This window comes from Bombus bifarius, unplaced genomic scaffold (genome assembly GCF_011952205.1).
Source record: "Bombus bifarius isolate JDL3187 unplaced genomic scaffold, Bbif_JDL3187 scf7180000008218, whole genome shotgun sequence".
NCBI classification, from domain to species: domain Eukaryota; kingdom Metazoa; phylum Arthropoda; class Insecta; order Hymenoptera; family Apidae; genus Bombus; species Bombus bifarius.
Genome location: NW_022884519.1, coordinates 723,502 through 741,251, shown reverse-complemented (window position 1 = coordinate 741,251; position 17,750 = coordinate 723,502). Strand labels below are relative to the sequence as shown.

General features: G+C 37.1%; 1 protein-coding gene and 1 long non-coding RNA gene across 6 annotated transcripts in view; one reads left to right on the top strand and one right to left on the bottom strand.

Moving 5' to 3' along the window:
• The window catches only part of LOC117211185 (latrophilin-like protein LAT-2), a 75,699-nt gene extending 59,808 nt beyond the window's left edge, over nt 1-15,891 (top strand). For 3 of the 4 annotated variants that reach the window (XM_033454851.1, XM_033454853.1, XM_033454852.1), the window contains exons 5-9: nt 9,059-9,318; nt 10,384-10,485; nt 11,517-11,703; nt 13,530-13,616; nt 14,568-15,891. In XM_033454851.1, the coding sequence (XP_033310742.1) occupies nt 9,059-9,318; nt 10,384-10,485; nt 11,517-11,703; nt 13,530-13,616; nt 14,568-14,627 (696 nt within the window). In that variant the 3' untranslated portion in view covers nt 14,628-15,891. The remainder of the gene's footprint in view (nt 1-9,058; nt 9,319-10,383; nt 10,486-11,516; nt 11,704-13,529; nt 13,617-14,567) is intronic. The other variant, XM_033454854.1, reaches the window with a different exon arrangement.
• LOC117211190 overlaps nt 1-17,151 on the bottom strand; it is a 51,461-nt gene extending 34,310 nt beyond the window's left edge. For both annotated transcript variants that reach the window (XR_004488219.1, XR_004488218.1), the window contains exon 1: nt 16,353-17,151. This is a non-coding gene — a long non-coding RNA (uncharacterized LOC117211190). The remainder of the gene's footprint in view (nt 1-16,352) is intronic.
• Nucleotides 17,152-17,750: the final 599 nt, after the last annotated feature.

The following is a 17,750-nucleotide window of genomic DNA, read 5'->3' as shown; positions in this document are numbered from 1 at the left end:
GAATTACAGTGGAGGTTCTTTCAATTACAAAGTTTTCCCATAGTTGAAGAAAGTAGCGAAAATCGAACTCGTGCATCGTTGAATCATGAATGTTCTGCCTTGTAAGTTGTTCGGTTTTCGAAAAGATTTTAAAAGCCTTTATCTTTCACTTGTAATCTAGCGAGATTTAATTTTAGTACTGTTGAGAATTGTGGGTCTTAGTCGCCGAAATAAATGTATAGGAACACTCACATTACATGTAGAAATGGTTTTAAAATAGTTTCAGATTTATTTAATATGAGATTTACGAGATATTCGTAGATACAGATTGCACACGTCTCAGCACTCTTCTTGTCTCACCATCTTCCTTAACACCGTGCGTACGGAACAGTTGCATTCTTCTGTTTTACGAGACGCTGCGCACGCACGTACTACCACACACACTCATACTCATATATGTGTGACACTACTACTCGGCTGATCAAGTGTACCACACACAATTACACGCATCGCAATAAGTGCACGGTCCAACGAGGAGAATCAACGACGAATGTATTTCCCACTTAGGGATTAATAATCGATTAGTCGTCGTTGTAAGAGAAATTATGCGCTAAACGTGCGATATACGAGTGATCAATTTAAAAATTAGACTCACGTAGTTCGATACGAATCATTTTCGATTCCACGGTTTAAAAGGAGCAAAGGGAAAGAAAAAATCGCAAAGCGTATGCGCGAGAAAGTTTCAAAAACTGCAGTCGTGGTAACGGGAATATAAATCTATAAAGTTTTCTCAGTTCAGCAGAGAAAACTTTGTCCAGGAAGCATGCATTATTTACGTAGAACTGAGGTGAAATTTGCCTTGTTTTATCAACGATATTTGCTTAAAAGTTGCCTGAATATATATAGCTGTATTCTCCATTTAGTTCTGGATAAGAAGTTTGCAAAATACGCAGTTGCTTAGTTTTAAAAAGTTAGAACTAAGATTTTCATTTTTCCAAATATCTACCAGCTGCAATTTAAATTACATAATTTCTCAGAATCTCTTGGCGTAAACCGAATTTTATCTTTAACCATAGCTACGACATCCATTTGCAAAATATATTATGTGATAAAAATCGCAGCTAACCAAGCTTCTCAAAGAATGAACAAATTTTGACTCTTATCAAATTACAACATTTTTTTATATCTGAAGTTTTTATGCGTTTTTTAATAGCTTTCTAACATTTAATGATACTGTTTGTTAAACTTTTTCGACAACAATTTCCTATCCACCGGGTTTAGTCGAAACCCGAATTTTCTTATATCGAAAAACGTAAGATCGTAGATATGTGGACGTGAAAGGAAAGAAAATAAAAAGAGAAGCACTGTTTTCACTAAAATTGAATCGACGCTTTCATTGGTATGTAATTCGAAAGACTGAATGTAATTTTTAAGACTGAAACGACAGAACCTACATATATCGATAACACTGCTTTTAGGTTAACGTTGGATCGAACAACTTGCGTTTATCTTTCCTAGACACGTTTTATATTACGTGCAACTTTTCAACACGTTTGTTTTGAAACGGGTAAACTTCCATCTCCGACGTGTAGCAAAGATATTGAAAATTTTTATAGAATCAAGAAGTTCAAGTAAGAAGTAGAAACAAATATGTAGTTGCTTTCCAAGTTTGTCGCGCATCGAAGCAAACGAACGACAGATTTGTATCGTAATCCATCAAATATATAGGTGTCGCGGTAGTCGCAACCGTACAGTTAAATTTTCACCGTCAACTTTCAAACTCCTTAGATGGCGCTCTGCCGATACAATCCCCGTTTTTCTCAATATTAATGTGTGCGGCCCATTTCCAACATTTATCAGAAATTTCTTTTTTAAATGCATTCTAATTTCTATTCTTTGGAAGATCCATAGTCTAAAGAGGCTATCTCATTAGACTCAATTTCCTCATTGCGTGTACACAGACCAGTACGTAAAATTGTCCAAGTCTAGCGTAATTTTAACTATTTGTTTTAATAAAGTAATATAAAAGGAGACATATCGTCTCACGATGTTATTCAGTGCTCGTTAAACGGAGTAAACCGTTAGTAGTTCCAGTCACGATCCATAGCGTCGATAGGGTTACAACGAACTGCGTTATTTGTCGAAACCGTGAGCACGTCGTGACCGAACTTGTACAGTTAACAAAGTCCTCTCAACTGTACGTTATCTAATTGTAGCTTAATTTACCAGACGATCGATAAACAAGAACGATCATCGAATATTCAAACGTAGAACGAACTCGATCGAAAAACAAGTTATTCGCGAAGGTAGAACGATACTGAAACGACAAGAAATCGATAATAATAAGAAAAAGTAGTCGGTAGGAAACCAAGAAATATTGACGAGAATGCACGAAAAGAAAACGCAATCAAAATCAAGCTTAATCGAGTACTATGGAAAACTCGATAAAGTCGATCCCTTTAGCCAAAGATAAGAACAAGAAGAAGCTTCTAATTCTTTCGCATTACATCTCGCATTCCAAATTTCACCTGTCCAATGAATCAAAAATAGTAATTCAGTGCTTATAGAAATATATATCGTGTCTATAAAGAGTTTTATTATAAGAATCGATAGATTTTGATACTTTATCCAATCTTAACCTATAATTTATGGTTCCGTGATAATAGCTTACAATTATAATTTATTACTCATTGCAATCGCAATTAAGATCGTGTTTCCAATTTGTTATAACTATGTATGTCATGTAAATCTTCGCAAGTCTATATCACGTTCACATTCTGATATTATTGATTTGCATCGTAAAACTACGTTATAGACTACTTTTATTACTCTCTTGAAATGGTAATTATGTAACAAAAACTAAAAATTGGATTGAACGTCGGTTATCGATCGAAACACTAATACAAGTAAATATTATACATTATGGGAGCTGCAGCAAAGCAATTAACTTGTGCACATTTGATACACTTGATTATATTTACCTCATAGCGACGCATCAAATTTACAGAACGATTAAACAATTTGATAGACTAACAAGCTCGATATTTCAGCTTCTCGTCTGAAATTGTTTGCGATTCGAGACCATTATCGATTAGATTATCGATAGAGACGTAAAAGAGGTACTAAAATATTGAGAGAAAGAAAATTAGCTACCTTCAGGGCAATCATATTTCTCCACGGCAAAGGCGATTACTAGTAATCGCTTCGATATAACAATCGAATCTTTTTTTCACTAGCTTTAATCGATTCGTATTTCAAATTGACAATTCTCGATTTTCCTGTAATTTGGTGTCGAAAGATCACGTGAAATCTTTCACCGAAGGTTGGAGGAGGAACATTATCTTTGAACTTTCTCGATACAAGAACATCTTGGCTTCAAATTCGTTCATTCGAAATCTCAAATTCACGATGTCGATTCAAATTTCCGATCCTGTTCCTTAATACTCGTAGTCAAGGGATAATCCCGAGCTTAGACCTCGACCGTACATATCGAGAGGTTCGAGTTCTCTCGGCTTTACGCTATTCTACTTCGCTTTCGTTCGATGCTTCAAAAGAATCTACTCTTTCGAACGCTTCCATTCTCGACTGTTGCATCTTTAAGATATATTCGTCCCGGTATACCTGAAAAACCGTTTTCTTTTGCATAAACCTTTATGCACAGATTTATACAGGATCCGAGAAAACAGGAACGGTATGAAAATTTCAGCTAAAAATGTATTTATATGTAACGTACATGAATATTACGAAAATTACGGAATCGACCTAAAATTGCATGTTCCGACTGCATTAATTACAATGAATTATTAAGTTGCATCTGTGTATCTACTCTCGATAATAAATGAACATCCTCGTTGTTACGAACGTAATTTACGTTAAATACATATCTCGAGATTAATTCATTGCTATTCATATACATTGATTAATTAAATATATTGATATACAATATATCCATTGTTAATCAATACATATATATATTGCTTATTATTATCTATATATATTATATATAATTCATTAGTATTCATATGCATTGATTAATTATATATGTTATATATGTATACATTAATTAAATATATTGATATATAATATATCTATTGTTAATCAATACATATATATATTGCTTATTATTATCTATATATATTATATATAATTCATTAGTATTCATATACATTGATTAATTATATATGTTATATATGTATAGATTAATTAAATATATTGATATATAATATATCTATTGTTAAGAAATATATATTATTACCTACCAATTATATATATATAATTCATTGGAATTCATATACATTGGTTAATTATATATGTTATATATATAGGTTAATTAAATATATTGATATATAATATATATATTGCTTATTAATACATATATATATTGCTTATTATTATCTATATATATTATATATAATTCATTAGTATTCATATGCATTGATTAATTATATATGTTATATATGTATACATTAATTAAATATATTGATATATAATATATCTATTGTTAAGCAATACATATATATATATTGCTTATTATTATCTATATATATTATATATAATTCATTAGTATTCATATACATTGATTAATTATATATATCACATATGTATATAGATTAATTAAATATATTGATATATAATATATCTATTGTTAATCAATATATATTATTATCTACCAATTACATATATATATAATTCATTGAATTTTATATACATTGGTTAATTATATATGTTATATATATAGGTTAATTAAATATATTGATATATAATATATATATTGCTTATTAATAATCTACCAATTATATATATATAAACGTTCGATTAGATAAAGAACACTGATAGTCGGTGAACCAATACGTATATAAATATGAAACGATGCGATTTATCGGCTAGTGTAATTACAAAGTCAGAATTCGAAATGTCGCATGGTTGGTTTACAAGCTCGTCGCGTTGGTGAAATTTTCATTTACAGTCGGACGGTGAAAGCAACGTGGCCGAAAAAATTTAATGGATCTGTTTAAACGATTTTCGCGGTGAATTTGCGCGATGCAGGCAGACTGAGCGCAACGAAAATGTTTCCTCTACACAAAATGATAATTACTGTAATTGACGCGTATTTTCTGGTAGAATTTTGCGAACCCGAGGAGAGTAGCTTTCCTACTCACCACTTCCTGGCATTTTTTATCGTTGATTTCAGCACCCATCGCTTTGCATGATCCTGTTTCTCCCGTGTTGTCTTCCTTTAGGTCCAGTTTTTTTTTCTTATGATCTTTCAAGTATTACTCGCCAATCGCCAATTGGTATTTTGCGAATATCATCGTTATCGCCGAATAAATAGTCGAGATAAGCCAATGGTGTAAGCTTCGACGAACTTTCAAATTTGAAATATGCTCATTTTGCCTTTTGATGTTATACTTTAAATAAATGCGCAAATGGTTTGTAAATCAGCGATGAAATATTCCTTAACCAACTTGCAAGCTGATAACAACGTGAATTTAATTTATGTTGTAATTAGTTGTAATTACTTAAAGAAAAACTCTACACCTTTCCTTTTGTATAGACCTAAACACCGCTGTTACAAAGAGAATAGAATTTAGTGAAATAAAAGATATTCTAAATAAGGAGAGGTGCATATTATTGTGCCCTTGAATATGAATTTTGTTTTAGGTTATAAGGTCTAGAAACAAAAGAGCTATAAGCAGATTTCTATTGCTGTTTCTTGTAGCCTTCAGCCAGAGCTACAAGGTTAACTTTTTGGTAATGTCCTTTGCTATAAATATATGAACGTGCTCCCTATCATATTCTATTGTATTGTAACACTGAAAGAGTGAGGTTATGGATCAGCATACATTATACTTATATTTATACCTTGATTTATTTCAACATATTTTTCTATTACAAATTCATCCACTCGTTCCTCTATCAGTTAACCTCAACAATATTATATATTAAATTAATAAATAATGATAACAATTTATTTGATTTTCACCTCATACACAAATACCTGTACTTATACTTACTTCAATATATTTTTCTATTACAAGTTCATCCACTCGTTCCTCTATCAGTTAACCTCAACAATATCATACATTAAATTAATAAATAATGATAACAATTTATTTGATTTTAACCTCATACACTATACCTGTACTTATACTTACTTCAATATATTTTCCTATTACAAGTTCATCCTCTGTCAGTCAACTTCAACAATGTGGAATTGAATTGAGAACGTGATTTTGGTGGAGAAAATGGCGCAAGTTCGTGTCGCGTAGCGCGAGTATTCCTATCAACGATGAAAACAAGAAGATGGTTGCATCGTAACTTGCTCGGAATATTAATGCCGTGGCATGTCCGAGATAGGGTGGCCGTGTTTCAGAACCGTTCATCCGATATTGCGCCAACATCCTTTGGATATTGACACTCGATATCCGGCCGACTGCCAGCCTTCCGTGATAACGTAGCCGCTATGCGTAATACCCAATTTAGTTTCCACTTTCCTCCGTACTATCCGACAACTACCTAACTCCATCAACTTTCCCCTCCGCCATCATTGTCTTCGCTATCTTTTATCTGTTCGTGCTCTTTTACAAATTGTTGTGGATCTCACTTCTAGGAAAACTCTAATGTTTTGGCACAACGATTCTCATTACAGCGACTTCTTTCGTCTGTATTATAGTACCGCGAAAAGATCGCCGACATACAGACAATGTCGACGATAAAGCGCAAATGTCGACAAGCCGAAAGGATCGGAAAACTTCAACAGGCCTAACGGCCATCAATATATTTCGGCACCGCAGCAGTTGATGTTCAGTTAGCCGTCGGAGAGTCAAGAGTGAATAGTCGTTAATCGAGAGTTATGATATCACACTACTGCATTCACGTTAAATAATCATCGTTTTCTGTTTAATCCACTGTAATAGATCCATCTATCAATACATTATCACATAGGATAGAAACCACTGGAAATCCTAATTTCTAACGTTCCTGAATAAAGAATTTCTATGACACATTCATCCACGCATTTGCTCTTTCTATTCCGAAATACGTAAAAACTTCAACATAAATTACCGAATCTTCTTCTTTATCGCGGGAAAGCGAAAACATGTTAGTCTGCTGCTTATAGAACTAACAGCAACGACAATCTCGGTATCTCCGATATATTCGATTACAGGTTGTATATAACTGTAACCAATGGTATTCGAGCGACGGTAGCTCGGCAACGTAGCAGCTGGTTTAATCTGAGACAGATGAACCACCGATACCGTGAGTCGTGTCTCCTTCGGTATTCCTGTTTGCTTCCACCTACTATGTACTATGTCGGAGGTTCCGCGTGATCGATCCTCTCCGCGCGGTTGCTTTCAATCGATAGGCCGCACCGCGCCAAGCTACGTCACATCGTGCCGATCGTTCCAATAAAAATTACTAAAGAATATCGTCCCGATCTCCGGCTGAAGAATATTCAGTGATCCAGTTAATTTTACGAGATGCTTTCGACGAATGTTTCGCGAGGGACGTAGACAATGTAATGGCGCATCGCGAGAATGTCGAACCGATTCGGTCTCTCGAAAGACAGTTGATCGCTCCATCGATAATGCAGGATCGCGAAAAATAAGATTCCACTGGTACTTTATTGCGAATCAGAAGCGGGCCAATCTGTTGGAAGCGGAAAGCTCGAAAACTGATCGTTAGGAGAATCCCCGAGACCGAAAACGGACACGCCGAAAGAGGAGACGCAATCTCGTTCCGACAATGTCACGTTTCTGATTGAAGTTAGTCTTGTCGGATTTTTGCAGAAAAGTATACGCGTATATTCGGCTGATTCTCCGCCCGCGCTCTAATAATCTGTAGTGGCACTCGACAACAAAGAACTTTCCAACGGTTCCGTCGGTCAAAGTATACCATCGTCGACAGACTGTTTTCGAAAGACCGACGAAACATAAGTAAGGTCACGACGAAGCGTAAGTGTCGACAGGCCTAATGAGCCATCAATAATTCTACGGTCCTTTCACGAATAGTTGGAACGAACGCGTGTGTGTGGGGATATTGAGAGGTGACAAAAAAGGAACGAATCGGATCAACGGAACAGTTCAGTTGTGACCGGGAAGCAAGACTGGTCAGTCGAAAACGAGAATTGTGAATAAATTGTCGCCCGCACAAGTCGCGAGTCGAGACTTGTAACGAAGTCATTAAACGTGTTAATAATATACTGTGAAGCAAAACGCCGAGTATTTCTTTGGCGCCCTCACGTCCTACAGAAACCACCTCACATCCACGACGTAGTGAACATTTTGTCATCTAATTTCAGTAAGCATGTTTCATCGACTTCGTTATTATTTTGATGCTTGAGAGTTTGACATTTTGTTAAGAAAGAAACTTCTTGTCATATCAGCAAAGCTGATTTTTCGTTTGTTTATAATGTATTAGGTATATAAAAAGTGATAAAGTGGCAATTTGCAAGTGTATTATTGGGGCAATTAGGTATATAAAAAGTGATAAAGTGGCAATTTGCAAGTGTGTTATTGGGACAATATTAGTCAAACTTGTAATAATATGCGTGTAATAATAAAACGTATAATAATAATATACGGGCTTAGCAAGTGGGCGTCTTGGACGACGGCCTACACGCTCGAGCAATCGACACTTTTATTACGTCCGCCAAGCTGTTGCCCCAATGAGAAACTGGCAAATTGTCATTTTATCACTTTTTATATAATAAATTACGAACAAGCAGAACATCAGCCTTGTCGCTATGACACGAATCTTTTTGGCAATGTAAAATGTTTCCAGTCGGCCTCTGTCCCGGTAGGTTGGCAACAAACATCCATTTTAGCATTCTCAAACATAAAAATAAGGATAAAAGTGAAGTAAATCAAGTTTACTAAAGTGTCACGCAGGAAACGTTCACTGCCTATTGGATTATAAACCAACAGCTTTGCAATCTGTTTCTCGCGATCATTCCGAACCGACGGCTAAACGAATTGGATCCTCTTCCTAATAGATTGTAAAATTCTTGTCGCTCTTTGCACGAAATTAATTGTAAGAATAACGAAAATAGAAGAAAATAAGATCTCGGTGTTCGCAGGATTGGGAGCTATGCATTTCTCTGGAGTTGAGCTTGCAGTACCTTCGGATGACGGTGGTTTGTTGGCTGGCTGCGATGTGTCATCATCTTTACGCAACCGTTGCTTCGATCCCGCGACGCGACGATCCACCATCTTATCTGAAATACAGTCTGTTCGCCTGGGGTACACCATTGCTCGATCTGGCCATCGCCACTTTCCTACAGATACGTGAGGCGACTGTCATTTGGAACATAGCGGATCTTACACCTTTCAATTGCTGGTATATTTTCTTCTCCCCATCCTACTTTTTTTCTCTTTCTCTTTTTCCTACCTTCTTTCATGTTTTCGTCTAAAACAGAAACCTCGAACATTTATCGGAAGTTATTTGCACGTAATTCCAAGAAGTTGCGTTACGGGGTTTCAAATATGACGAGTTGGCGCGACGTGACCCGACGATTGCTGATACTTGTAAAAGTTGTAAAATAAAACTTGTAAAAGTTATTACACGTCCCCATACTGGAATTACGATTTACCGTTTTACGAGGAGAAATCGACACAGAAACGATAGCGAAATGGCGGTCGAACGTGCACGCGAATAGCATTTTTCGAAATAAAATGATCATCGAGGCCAACTAAAATTTGGCATGGTTTGCTCGCTGAAACTTCACGTCGGCCATCTTACACCTCGTTTCGGTGGCAAACATTTTACGCCTTCATGGCTATTACCATCTTAAAAATTCATGCTTTATTTTAACAAGTTCAAGAGAAACTTTTTTAGATTTAACAAAACTTTCCATCATGTTAATTATCGGTTTGTCGTGCTACGTCGAACCCTGCGCGAATACTCTTTGAAATTTAATTTCCCCAATAAAGCGTTAGCTATGGTTTTGAAACGAATTAAAAACGTCACGATATAGGAACGACGTGATATCGTTTTATCTCGTCCCTGATCTCGTTCCGATTTTCGACTAAATATTCAAAACTCGTTTTCCTATTTCCCTCTTCCGTCGCAGAGCGTCGCGAAATTTTAAGAACGAAATTCTCCAGTTTGAACAATCGTATTTTCATTGTATCTTCTCTGCTATTGTTCCATCGTTTCCTATTTTCAGCTACCGAAAGGCAACTGGAAAAGAGCAATGGAAATGTGATTTTACTCGATTTTCCGTCTCGTAACTATTGAATTTTCGTACGTACTCCACTGAGTGTGACACGGTTCCAAATAAACAGGTTGCAATACTAAAATTTGGATGCCAGATGCCTTACAATATTATATTTTGAGCGTTCATACTTCGACGCGTTGCATATTATAATTTGGACGTTACAAACACAATATAATCTGTTACAGGTTTCTAGGAACGAAGGCAACGATTTATGCGTACGGCTTGCCAGTGGCCCTTCTGCTTCTTTCCGCCGGCTACTATCTAATCAAAGCTGCGATTGTATCCAGGTAAACTGCTTTTCACCAAAAGTATGCGTCGTCTCGAAATAAATCTGCGGTTTAGGAAAAATTGTATTGAAAAGTGGACAGTAAGAAAGAAACGTATGGTGTATTCACTGGTTACGATGTGTCCGAGTGCTTGTTCGGGCTGATTTCCATTTAGCGGCCATGTATAATTCAGTGGAGCAAATCCAGTCTTCTCTCAAGTTTATTTACTATTAATCTTTCAACGGTCAACAGCGCATCCTTCGCACTAGTACAATACGTATCGATCTACGGATCGACACGAAAAATGTGGCACTCCTCTCCAAGCGTAGAGAGCGTAGAGACCTGTGTGTGACGTGTAAACGTATCGTCCTTAGCAACGAGAAATCTCGTCGTAATTTACAACGCTCACTCGCGGCCATTTTGATCGAACCAGAGTTGAGCGACGTTCGCATTGTCTCGAATAGATATTTGTCTAAGATAATTATCCAAACAAATTCTATATTAATCGAATATTTTATCTGGGTAATTGTTTTCTATATATATTCGAATAATGATTACAAAATTATTCGAATAATAATACGAATAATTGTTTGCGTGTACTTAATTTGATGGAGATACTAGTACAATTTTTACTATTAATTTACCAAATCACTAGTTAACCGTGGAACAATATTCTATTATGACATTTGAGAAAAATGAATTATAAGAGCCAATACTACAACAATTGGACAATGAAGCTGAAAAATATATTTCACTTTCAGTATTTTGTCCATACATATAAAATACGTATGATATATAAATATTTATATTACAATATATAATTTCATTCGAATAAATTCTTATTTGAGTATGTTATCCAATTCAATTTTTATACGAATAATCGCTTGTTCGAATAAATTCTCATTTAGACAAATACTTATTCGACTGAATATTTGTTCATTAGTAAAATAAATAATTTGTTTATTAATAAAATTTTATTCCTTGTATTTATTTATTATCTGTTATTCGAATAAAACGATTACCGAATATTTTAGCGAATTTCTTTTGTGCAGATACACGTGCAGCATGCAACTGGAAATTAAGCAACGCGAGAAGATGAAGAGAAGGAGAGCGTTGCAAATTATTCTGTTTTTAAAAGTGTGTATAATAGTGGGTCTCATAGCTGGGTGTGGAGTCGCGTCCAGGGTGTGGAAAGTCCCTTTCCTCTGGGCTGTATTCTGTACTGGACATTCTTTGCAGGTAAAATAATAATTGTCTAATAAATACAACTTGTGGAAAGATATATCTACGATCTTGCTATCTAACTGGAATATCTAACTGGAAAGTTCTGGCTACAGTCTTCTACTAGAATTCGATAAAACAGAACGTGCGGCTTTGACCTACGATTAGTTTTGTTGGAAAAGCAATCTTCTTATCGGTTTCTGGCTGCCAAGTTTCTTCTTTTCTATACGATCAAGTCCGATTTCGCGATTATCGAGATTTATATGGTTTGAATAAAACAAAACCGACCGAACGATTGGAAGGTAAAAAAGCGCGTAACCGTGCGATAAACAGCAGGCGGAAGTTCTCTCTACAAAAGTCACGTTGGAAGTTTCCATCAATAGCCATTCGAGACTCTAGTCGAGTCGAGTCGGGTCTTAAACGGTTATTCAACGACGTTTTCTTCGTATGCGGCCCGAGTATCAAATGTTTTCCACTTAGAGACTTTTCCATATGGAAGAACGATCGAACAATGGAAGACGACCCTTGCCTCCCTTGCACATACTTTTCTCTAATCGAATATTCAATTCCCTTCACCTCGATTATTCTTTTCTTATCTACGTTCCGCCATTTTATCTTACGCTTTTTGCCCTTCCACTGTCTTTTTGCATGGACTTATAACTAAAAATTCCCTCGCGCCGCATTACGACGCGTTTATCGGTATTCGGTAAGTGACCGCTTTACAATTAGCTTCAGCGATTTAATACATACGTATACGTATGTCGAATAAATTTCAATCAAAAAAAGTTTGAGAACGTTTGTTAATAATTTCTGTGCAAGTGCGATAGTTGGTATTCCTCCGTCAAAGATTTACGCGCTTCAACAAAATGAAAGCGTGTATTATTAGACAGTTCGAAACGCATTTACTTAAGGTAATTTCTCAGAGAGAATGCTTTGAAATATCAGCAAAGGATGGTTGAAAATCGGGCTATGTGAGCTTCAGGGCAAACGCTCGGTAAACGCGGAAACGTCCGTACCATACGAAAGCGAATTATTCATATGAAACGAAGCGAATGCCTCTACTTGATCTCATGCGCAAAAGAGATATGTAGTTGTAGTTGCAATTGGAGTTAGCGTTTTCGGTGTCAGAGGATACCCCGTGAAAGAAAAGTCGTAAAATTTTCATAGCGAACCAAATATCGCCTCTGGCTGGTAACAACATTTTTTATTTGCAAGTATCGCGTGACAGTAGCAGCAAGGGAATGAAAGCGAAACGCAAATACGTCGTTGAAAAAATAGATTTCTACGAATTGTTTTTGATATTGCACGGTAACTCGAATATTTTTGAATTAGTTTTGACAATAAAAGGTAATTATCACGCAGATTAAAAAATTGTACGTGTATTTAACATTCCACTGGAATTGGACGTTCGTTCATCGAATGAAACTTTTGCAAACTTTATCGAGCGATCCGACGGAATTAAAATCTTTCCAGCTATATGCTGCTTAGACGAACAATAAAGTTATTCAAACGAACGATTCAAACGCATATCGAATGAAACGTTCGTCCTTCAATTCTCAGCAAACTTCCCGGACGATATTCCACTTTTGGTTTTTAGCTGTTTTAACGTTTTCCTGGAAAGCGTGGGCGATACACGTAAGTATACGTCACCACTAATTGCTAGTAGGATCGATTTGTCTTCGTGTTCGGTCTGTCCATAGACTAAGTTCAAACACAGCACCTAAACTTTTTCCGGTTCGCTTGGGATTCGCAACCTCTATCGGTAACGTTAAATATCACACATGTATGCCATTTCTGCTTTCTTTTCTTTGCATGGATGATCCATCGACCGATCGATACGGCAGGGACTAGTTGTAGCGCTATCCGTCGCGTGCAACTGCAAAGTTTTGAAAATCTACACCAGGAAATCGTACAAGCAACCAAAACAACAGGTAAATCTCTATCCTCTCTGTTTTTCTTTTCTCTATTCCCCAAAAGGTGTTTAATTTTTGAAAACCGCTCGTTCCGATCTGTGTTTAGTTTGTTATAGTCCGACAGCTAGCGACAGATTTGTCCGACTTACTTTCTTAACTTTGTAAAAATATTTTTCATAGTGAATATGCTTTATTAGTTGGCGTCCGCCGTGCGAGTGACAAAACGATTTCGAGCTGATTCATTGAAGTAACTCCTGATTTTAGTCTAGAAAAAGTTTGTCGTGCTCTTCGTAGCCTTCGTGGCTTGTGGCGTGCCTCATCTCCTCAAGTGGCTGATAGACTTTGTCTTGTAGATAATGTAGTAGAGCGACTTTATCTGAACATTTATTTCATGATGTTCATAGTTGAGAAAAGTTATTTCGGCGTCGCTAATGATCTTAGTCAACGACACTATCCTTTTTCACATAGTTAAGACGCTCCTGTTGAGCTTTGTTTCGCGTGTATTAGAAAACTGTCATTTTCTTTATTTATATATAGCACCAAAATAATAGAATAACGTTAAAAAAAAATGTTAATAAAATCGGCTTAAAATTTCTGTCGCTGGCTTCCGAATTATTTCGATACGATAATTGTTAAGAAAAATACTTCAATTTAAACAAGCTGAAATTACCAACAAGTAGCCTCGGACTGTGGCGTCATAACTTGTCGACGCGAGATTTTCGGTTGACTTGAATTATTCGATGTTCAAAAATAGATTTCATCGTGTGTTTATTTCGTTTCGGTATCTGGCTGGTAACATTACATTGCCGCGCAGAATCAAACGAATTTTATCCAGCCACTGCTATATCGTCGTTAATCGATATTAATCTTTCACAGTGATTTCACGCGCGATTCGAACGTATCCAGCGAACGAATCGTGTTAAGCGTGGAAATGTAACAAACGTATCGCAACACCGTTTATTTTTACAGATCGCGCATTCTAGTAGCAGCAGCATGCAACTGCTCGCACCTGCGCCAGATCCGGTCTAGATCCACGAATTTTCGGCTACTTTTGCAGACGAAGCCACCAACGAAGATGAAAATAAAGGGCCATCGAAACAAAGGATTTCCATTACATTTTCCATCCAAACGTATCTCTCGCTCTCTCCGAAATGATTCTCTAGTGATGGAGAGATATTCTTCTTCTTCTATTACATTTACGAAACTGAGACGTATTTCGAACAAAATCGATTTTCATTTGCTGCTCGAGAACGGTTGAAAACACTGCAAAGATATCAAACGTTTAAAGCTAAATATCACCGTGAACTTTGACGATTTTCTGCTGTGCTGTTTTCTTGGGTCAAAGATTTATTCGATTATAGGAGAAAAAAAGCACGGACAAGGAGAGAGTTCAGGAAAAACGACCTCGGACGTGAAGAAAAAGAAACGGCGAGAGAACAGTCGTAATTTACTTTAAATTACGTTTTCCGCTTTCTGGTGGCCGCGTTCAAAGCCTGCGAGCTGAACGCGCTTGAGTATAGAGGCTTTTCGTGGCAGGAAGCGGTAGCGAATATCGCGCGCCGTTCCAAACCAGCGGAACTGGAAAGATCAAATTTCACGAGTCTATCGCGTCAGTGGCCATAAAGACGACCACCGGACGCAAAGAGATTATGTGAAGATAGTCGCGCGTCAATGTATCGCGTCGTTGTTGATTTCACAAGCCTTGCATTCCGTGCACGTCGAATGCCACGCTGTAAACGGCGTCGCTCCGCACTACTCCGCACAATTTTACCATTTTACCATTCGATCGAATTGGAAGTAGACGTACGAGTAACTTTTAACATATCCGCGATGTCGTCTCTCGTCGCATACACGAATGCCTCTTTTTTTGCCTTATTTTTCGAACCATTTTACGAAACTACTTTATTTTCTCGATCTTCGTAAGAAAGAGTAAATCGCATAGAACCAGCAACGAACGCCAACTAGCGCCAACGAACAGAGAGTAAGTCATGCGGCATTCCGGACAATGCATTTCGGTAATATGAGTATTTGCTCGTTACGGAGAAAATCGGAACGAAAGAGGAACAAAAGATGAAAAAAGATCGATCCAATATGAACGGAACGGAGGCGCGGTGCATTCGGAAGCGCGTTCAGGAACACGTTCCCGGCGGTTTTGCGGCTGTCATTTCCCTGCGATGTAATTAACACTTGGTAATCACCTATGCGATCGCATTAGTACACCTAACCACCAGCACTCTGTAAATGTAAACGCATGTAGTTATGAGGAAATAAATATTTTGAAATCCAATAGAAACTGTGGAATACCGAGGCACATCAATTCGTGAACTATTTCCCTACTTAATCGACCGCTTCGTCTGCTAGTCGTGGCTAGTCGAGAAACAAAATCCGTTTGTTAAACTAATTACCGATTTCGTTGCGACCACGCCACGGCCCCCTTCGTCCAGTTTCCTCCCTATTCCATCTCGAAATCAATGCTGTCACCGCTCTAATTGCAGGGACAATTAATTTACGTGAGCTCGCCGCAATCCGTTATCGTTATCTCGATAATTGCGTGAATTACACAGAACAGGAAATTCTCGGAGATGGTAAGCATCTAATACGTAACTGTTTGTAAACTGTAAACACTGAAAAGCCAAGTTCTATCTACAACGAACGCATCCGATCTGTACCGATCTGTACCGATCAGTGAATAAACACGAACACTGTCACCAGTGAAGTAGTAATACCAAAGATTCTAATTACACATATACATACTTGGTACGCTTGTATCTTGTGCTTCTGCCAACCAACGAACAACGACTCAACTTTCGCTCAAATATTAACAACTTTATGTGAAAAGTTCGCAGAGGATGGCATCATTCTTCTCATTCGCGTTGGCGTTATCGATTAAATCAAACGTTGTAACTTTCATTAACTACGCGCTCTTATCGTTAACGAAAGTCGTGTTATTGGGTCCAAATTTGTGTCACTTCCTTTGCTCTTAATTTTCTCAATTTCACACAAAATATTCAACGAGAAAATGTCAAACTCGCGAAAGAACTCCGTCGCGTTGATCGCCATGTCGATAACCACTCGCGTTTGACTCAACTATGCGATTTCATAGGATTCGTGCGTTCAGAAGTTTAAACCAAAAGCGTAAAATATTTTAAAAGCCTCTCTAAGGACATATCTTTATGATTAGAAAAGGAAACTATATAACCGATGTAAACGTGCCACGACCGACCGATGAAAACAACGTGTCATGTCTCGCTGTCTCGCCTAGCTATCTGACATTTAATTATCGAGAAGCAGCGCGATGGCCGATGCAGCGAGCCGCACCCCTTTTCGCTCGTTCGCTCGTAAACAGTTTCTTTTTATCTTGTCGTCAACGCGACACGATGCGACTCGTGTCAAACGCTCCTATTCGATTCATTGTACAAACGTTGCCATTCCGTACACCTGTTCCAAGATACGTACAAGTACATATCTGCTATAGAATAATTTTTTTACTACTTCAAAGTATTTGAATGTCGGAACGATTTTGCAACTATCTTTCTAGTTTATCGACACGTCTTTCTATCGGTTTTTTTTTGTATTTCGAATAACGATGGCAAATGTAGTAAAAGGACGAAATGAAAAACACATTTCTTGCAAAAAGCTGAAACAGAATTCATACAGATAAGAAGCAAAGATGACTCATAGTAGAGGAAATATAGAAGAAATGAAAAGACATTAAAATATCGGTCAACGATTGTTCGTAATAGCGAGCGGGAGGCTTCGTTTCCACTGAAACAACTTCGAACAACTTTTTATTAATATTCCATGTTTCTTGAAAAAGTTGTCGCATAATGCTTCAGTGTGGATAGAATGTTTCTATAAGTTGCTGTTTTTTGGAAATGTATTGGAATGTAGCGACGAGAGACAGCAGAAAGTTGATCGTTGTTGCTTCAGTGAAAACGAGGCCTAACAATCATGCGCTCGTCCATCGAAGTCAAGGCCAACCTAAGTAGATATCTGTTATATATATAGTTAGGTCTATGGATCATCGAAAAACGCGCAGATCAACAATGTTGCACGAACTAAAGGTTAATTGATTTTGATGCAAAGACAACGTAGACGTCGAACAAGAAAGAAGTGGATTTTCATTAGAAAGACGGCGAGCGCATTAATCTG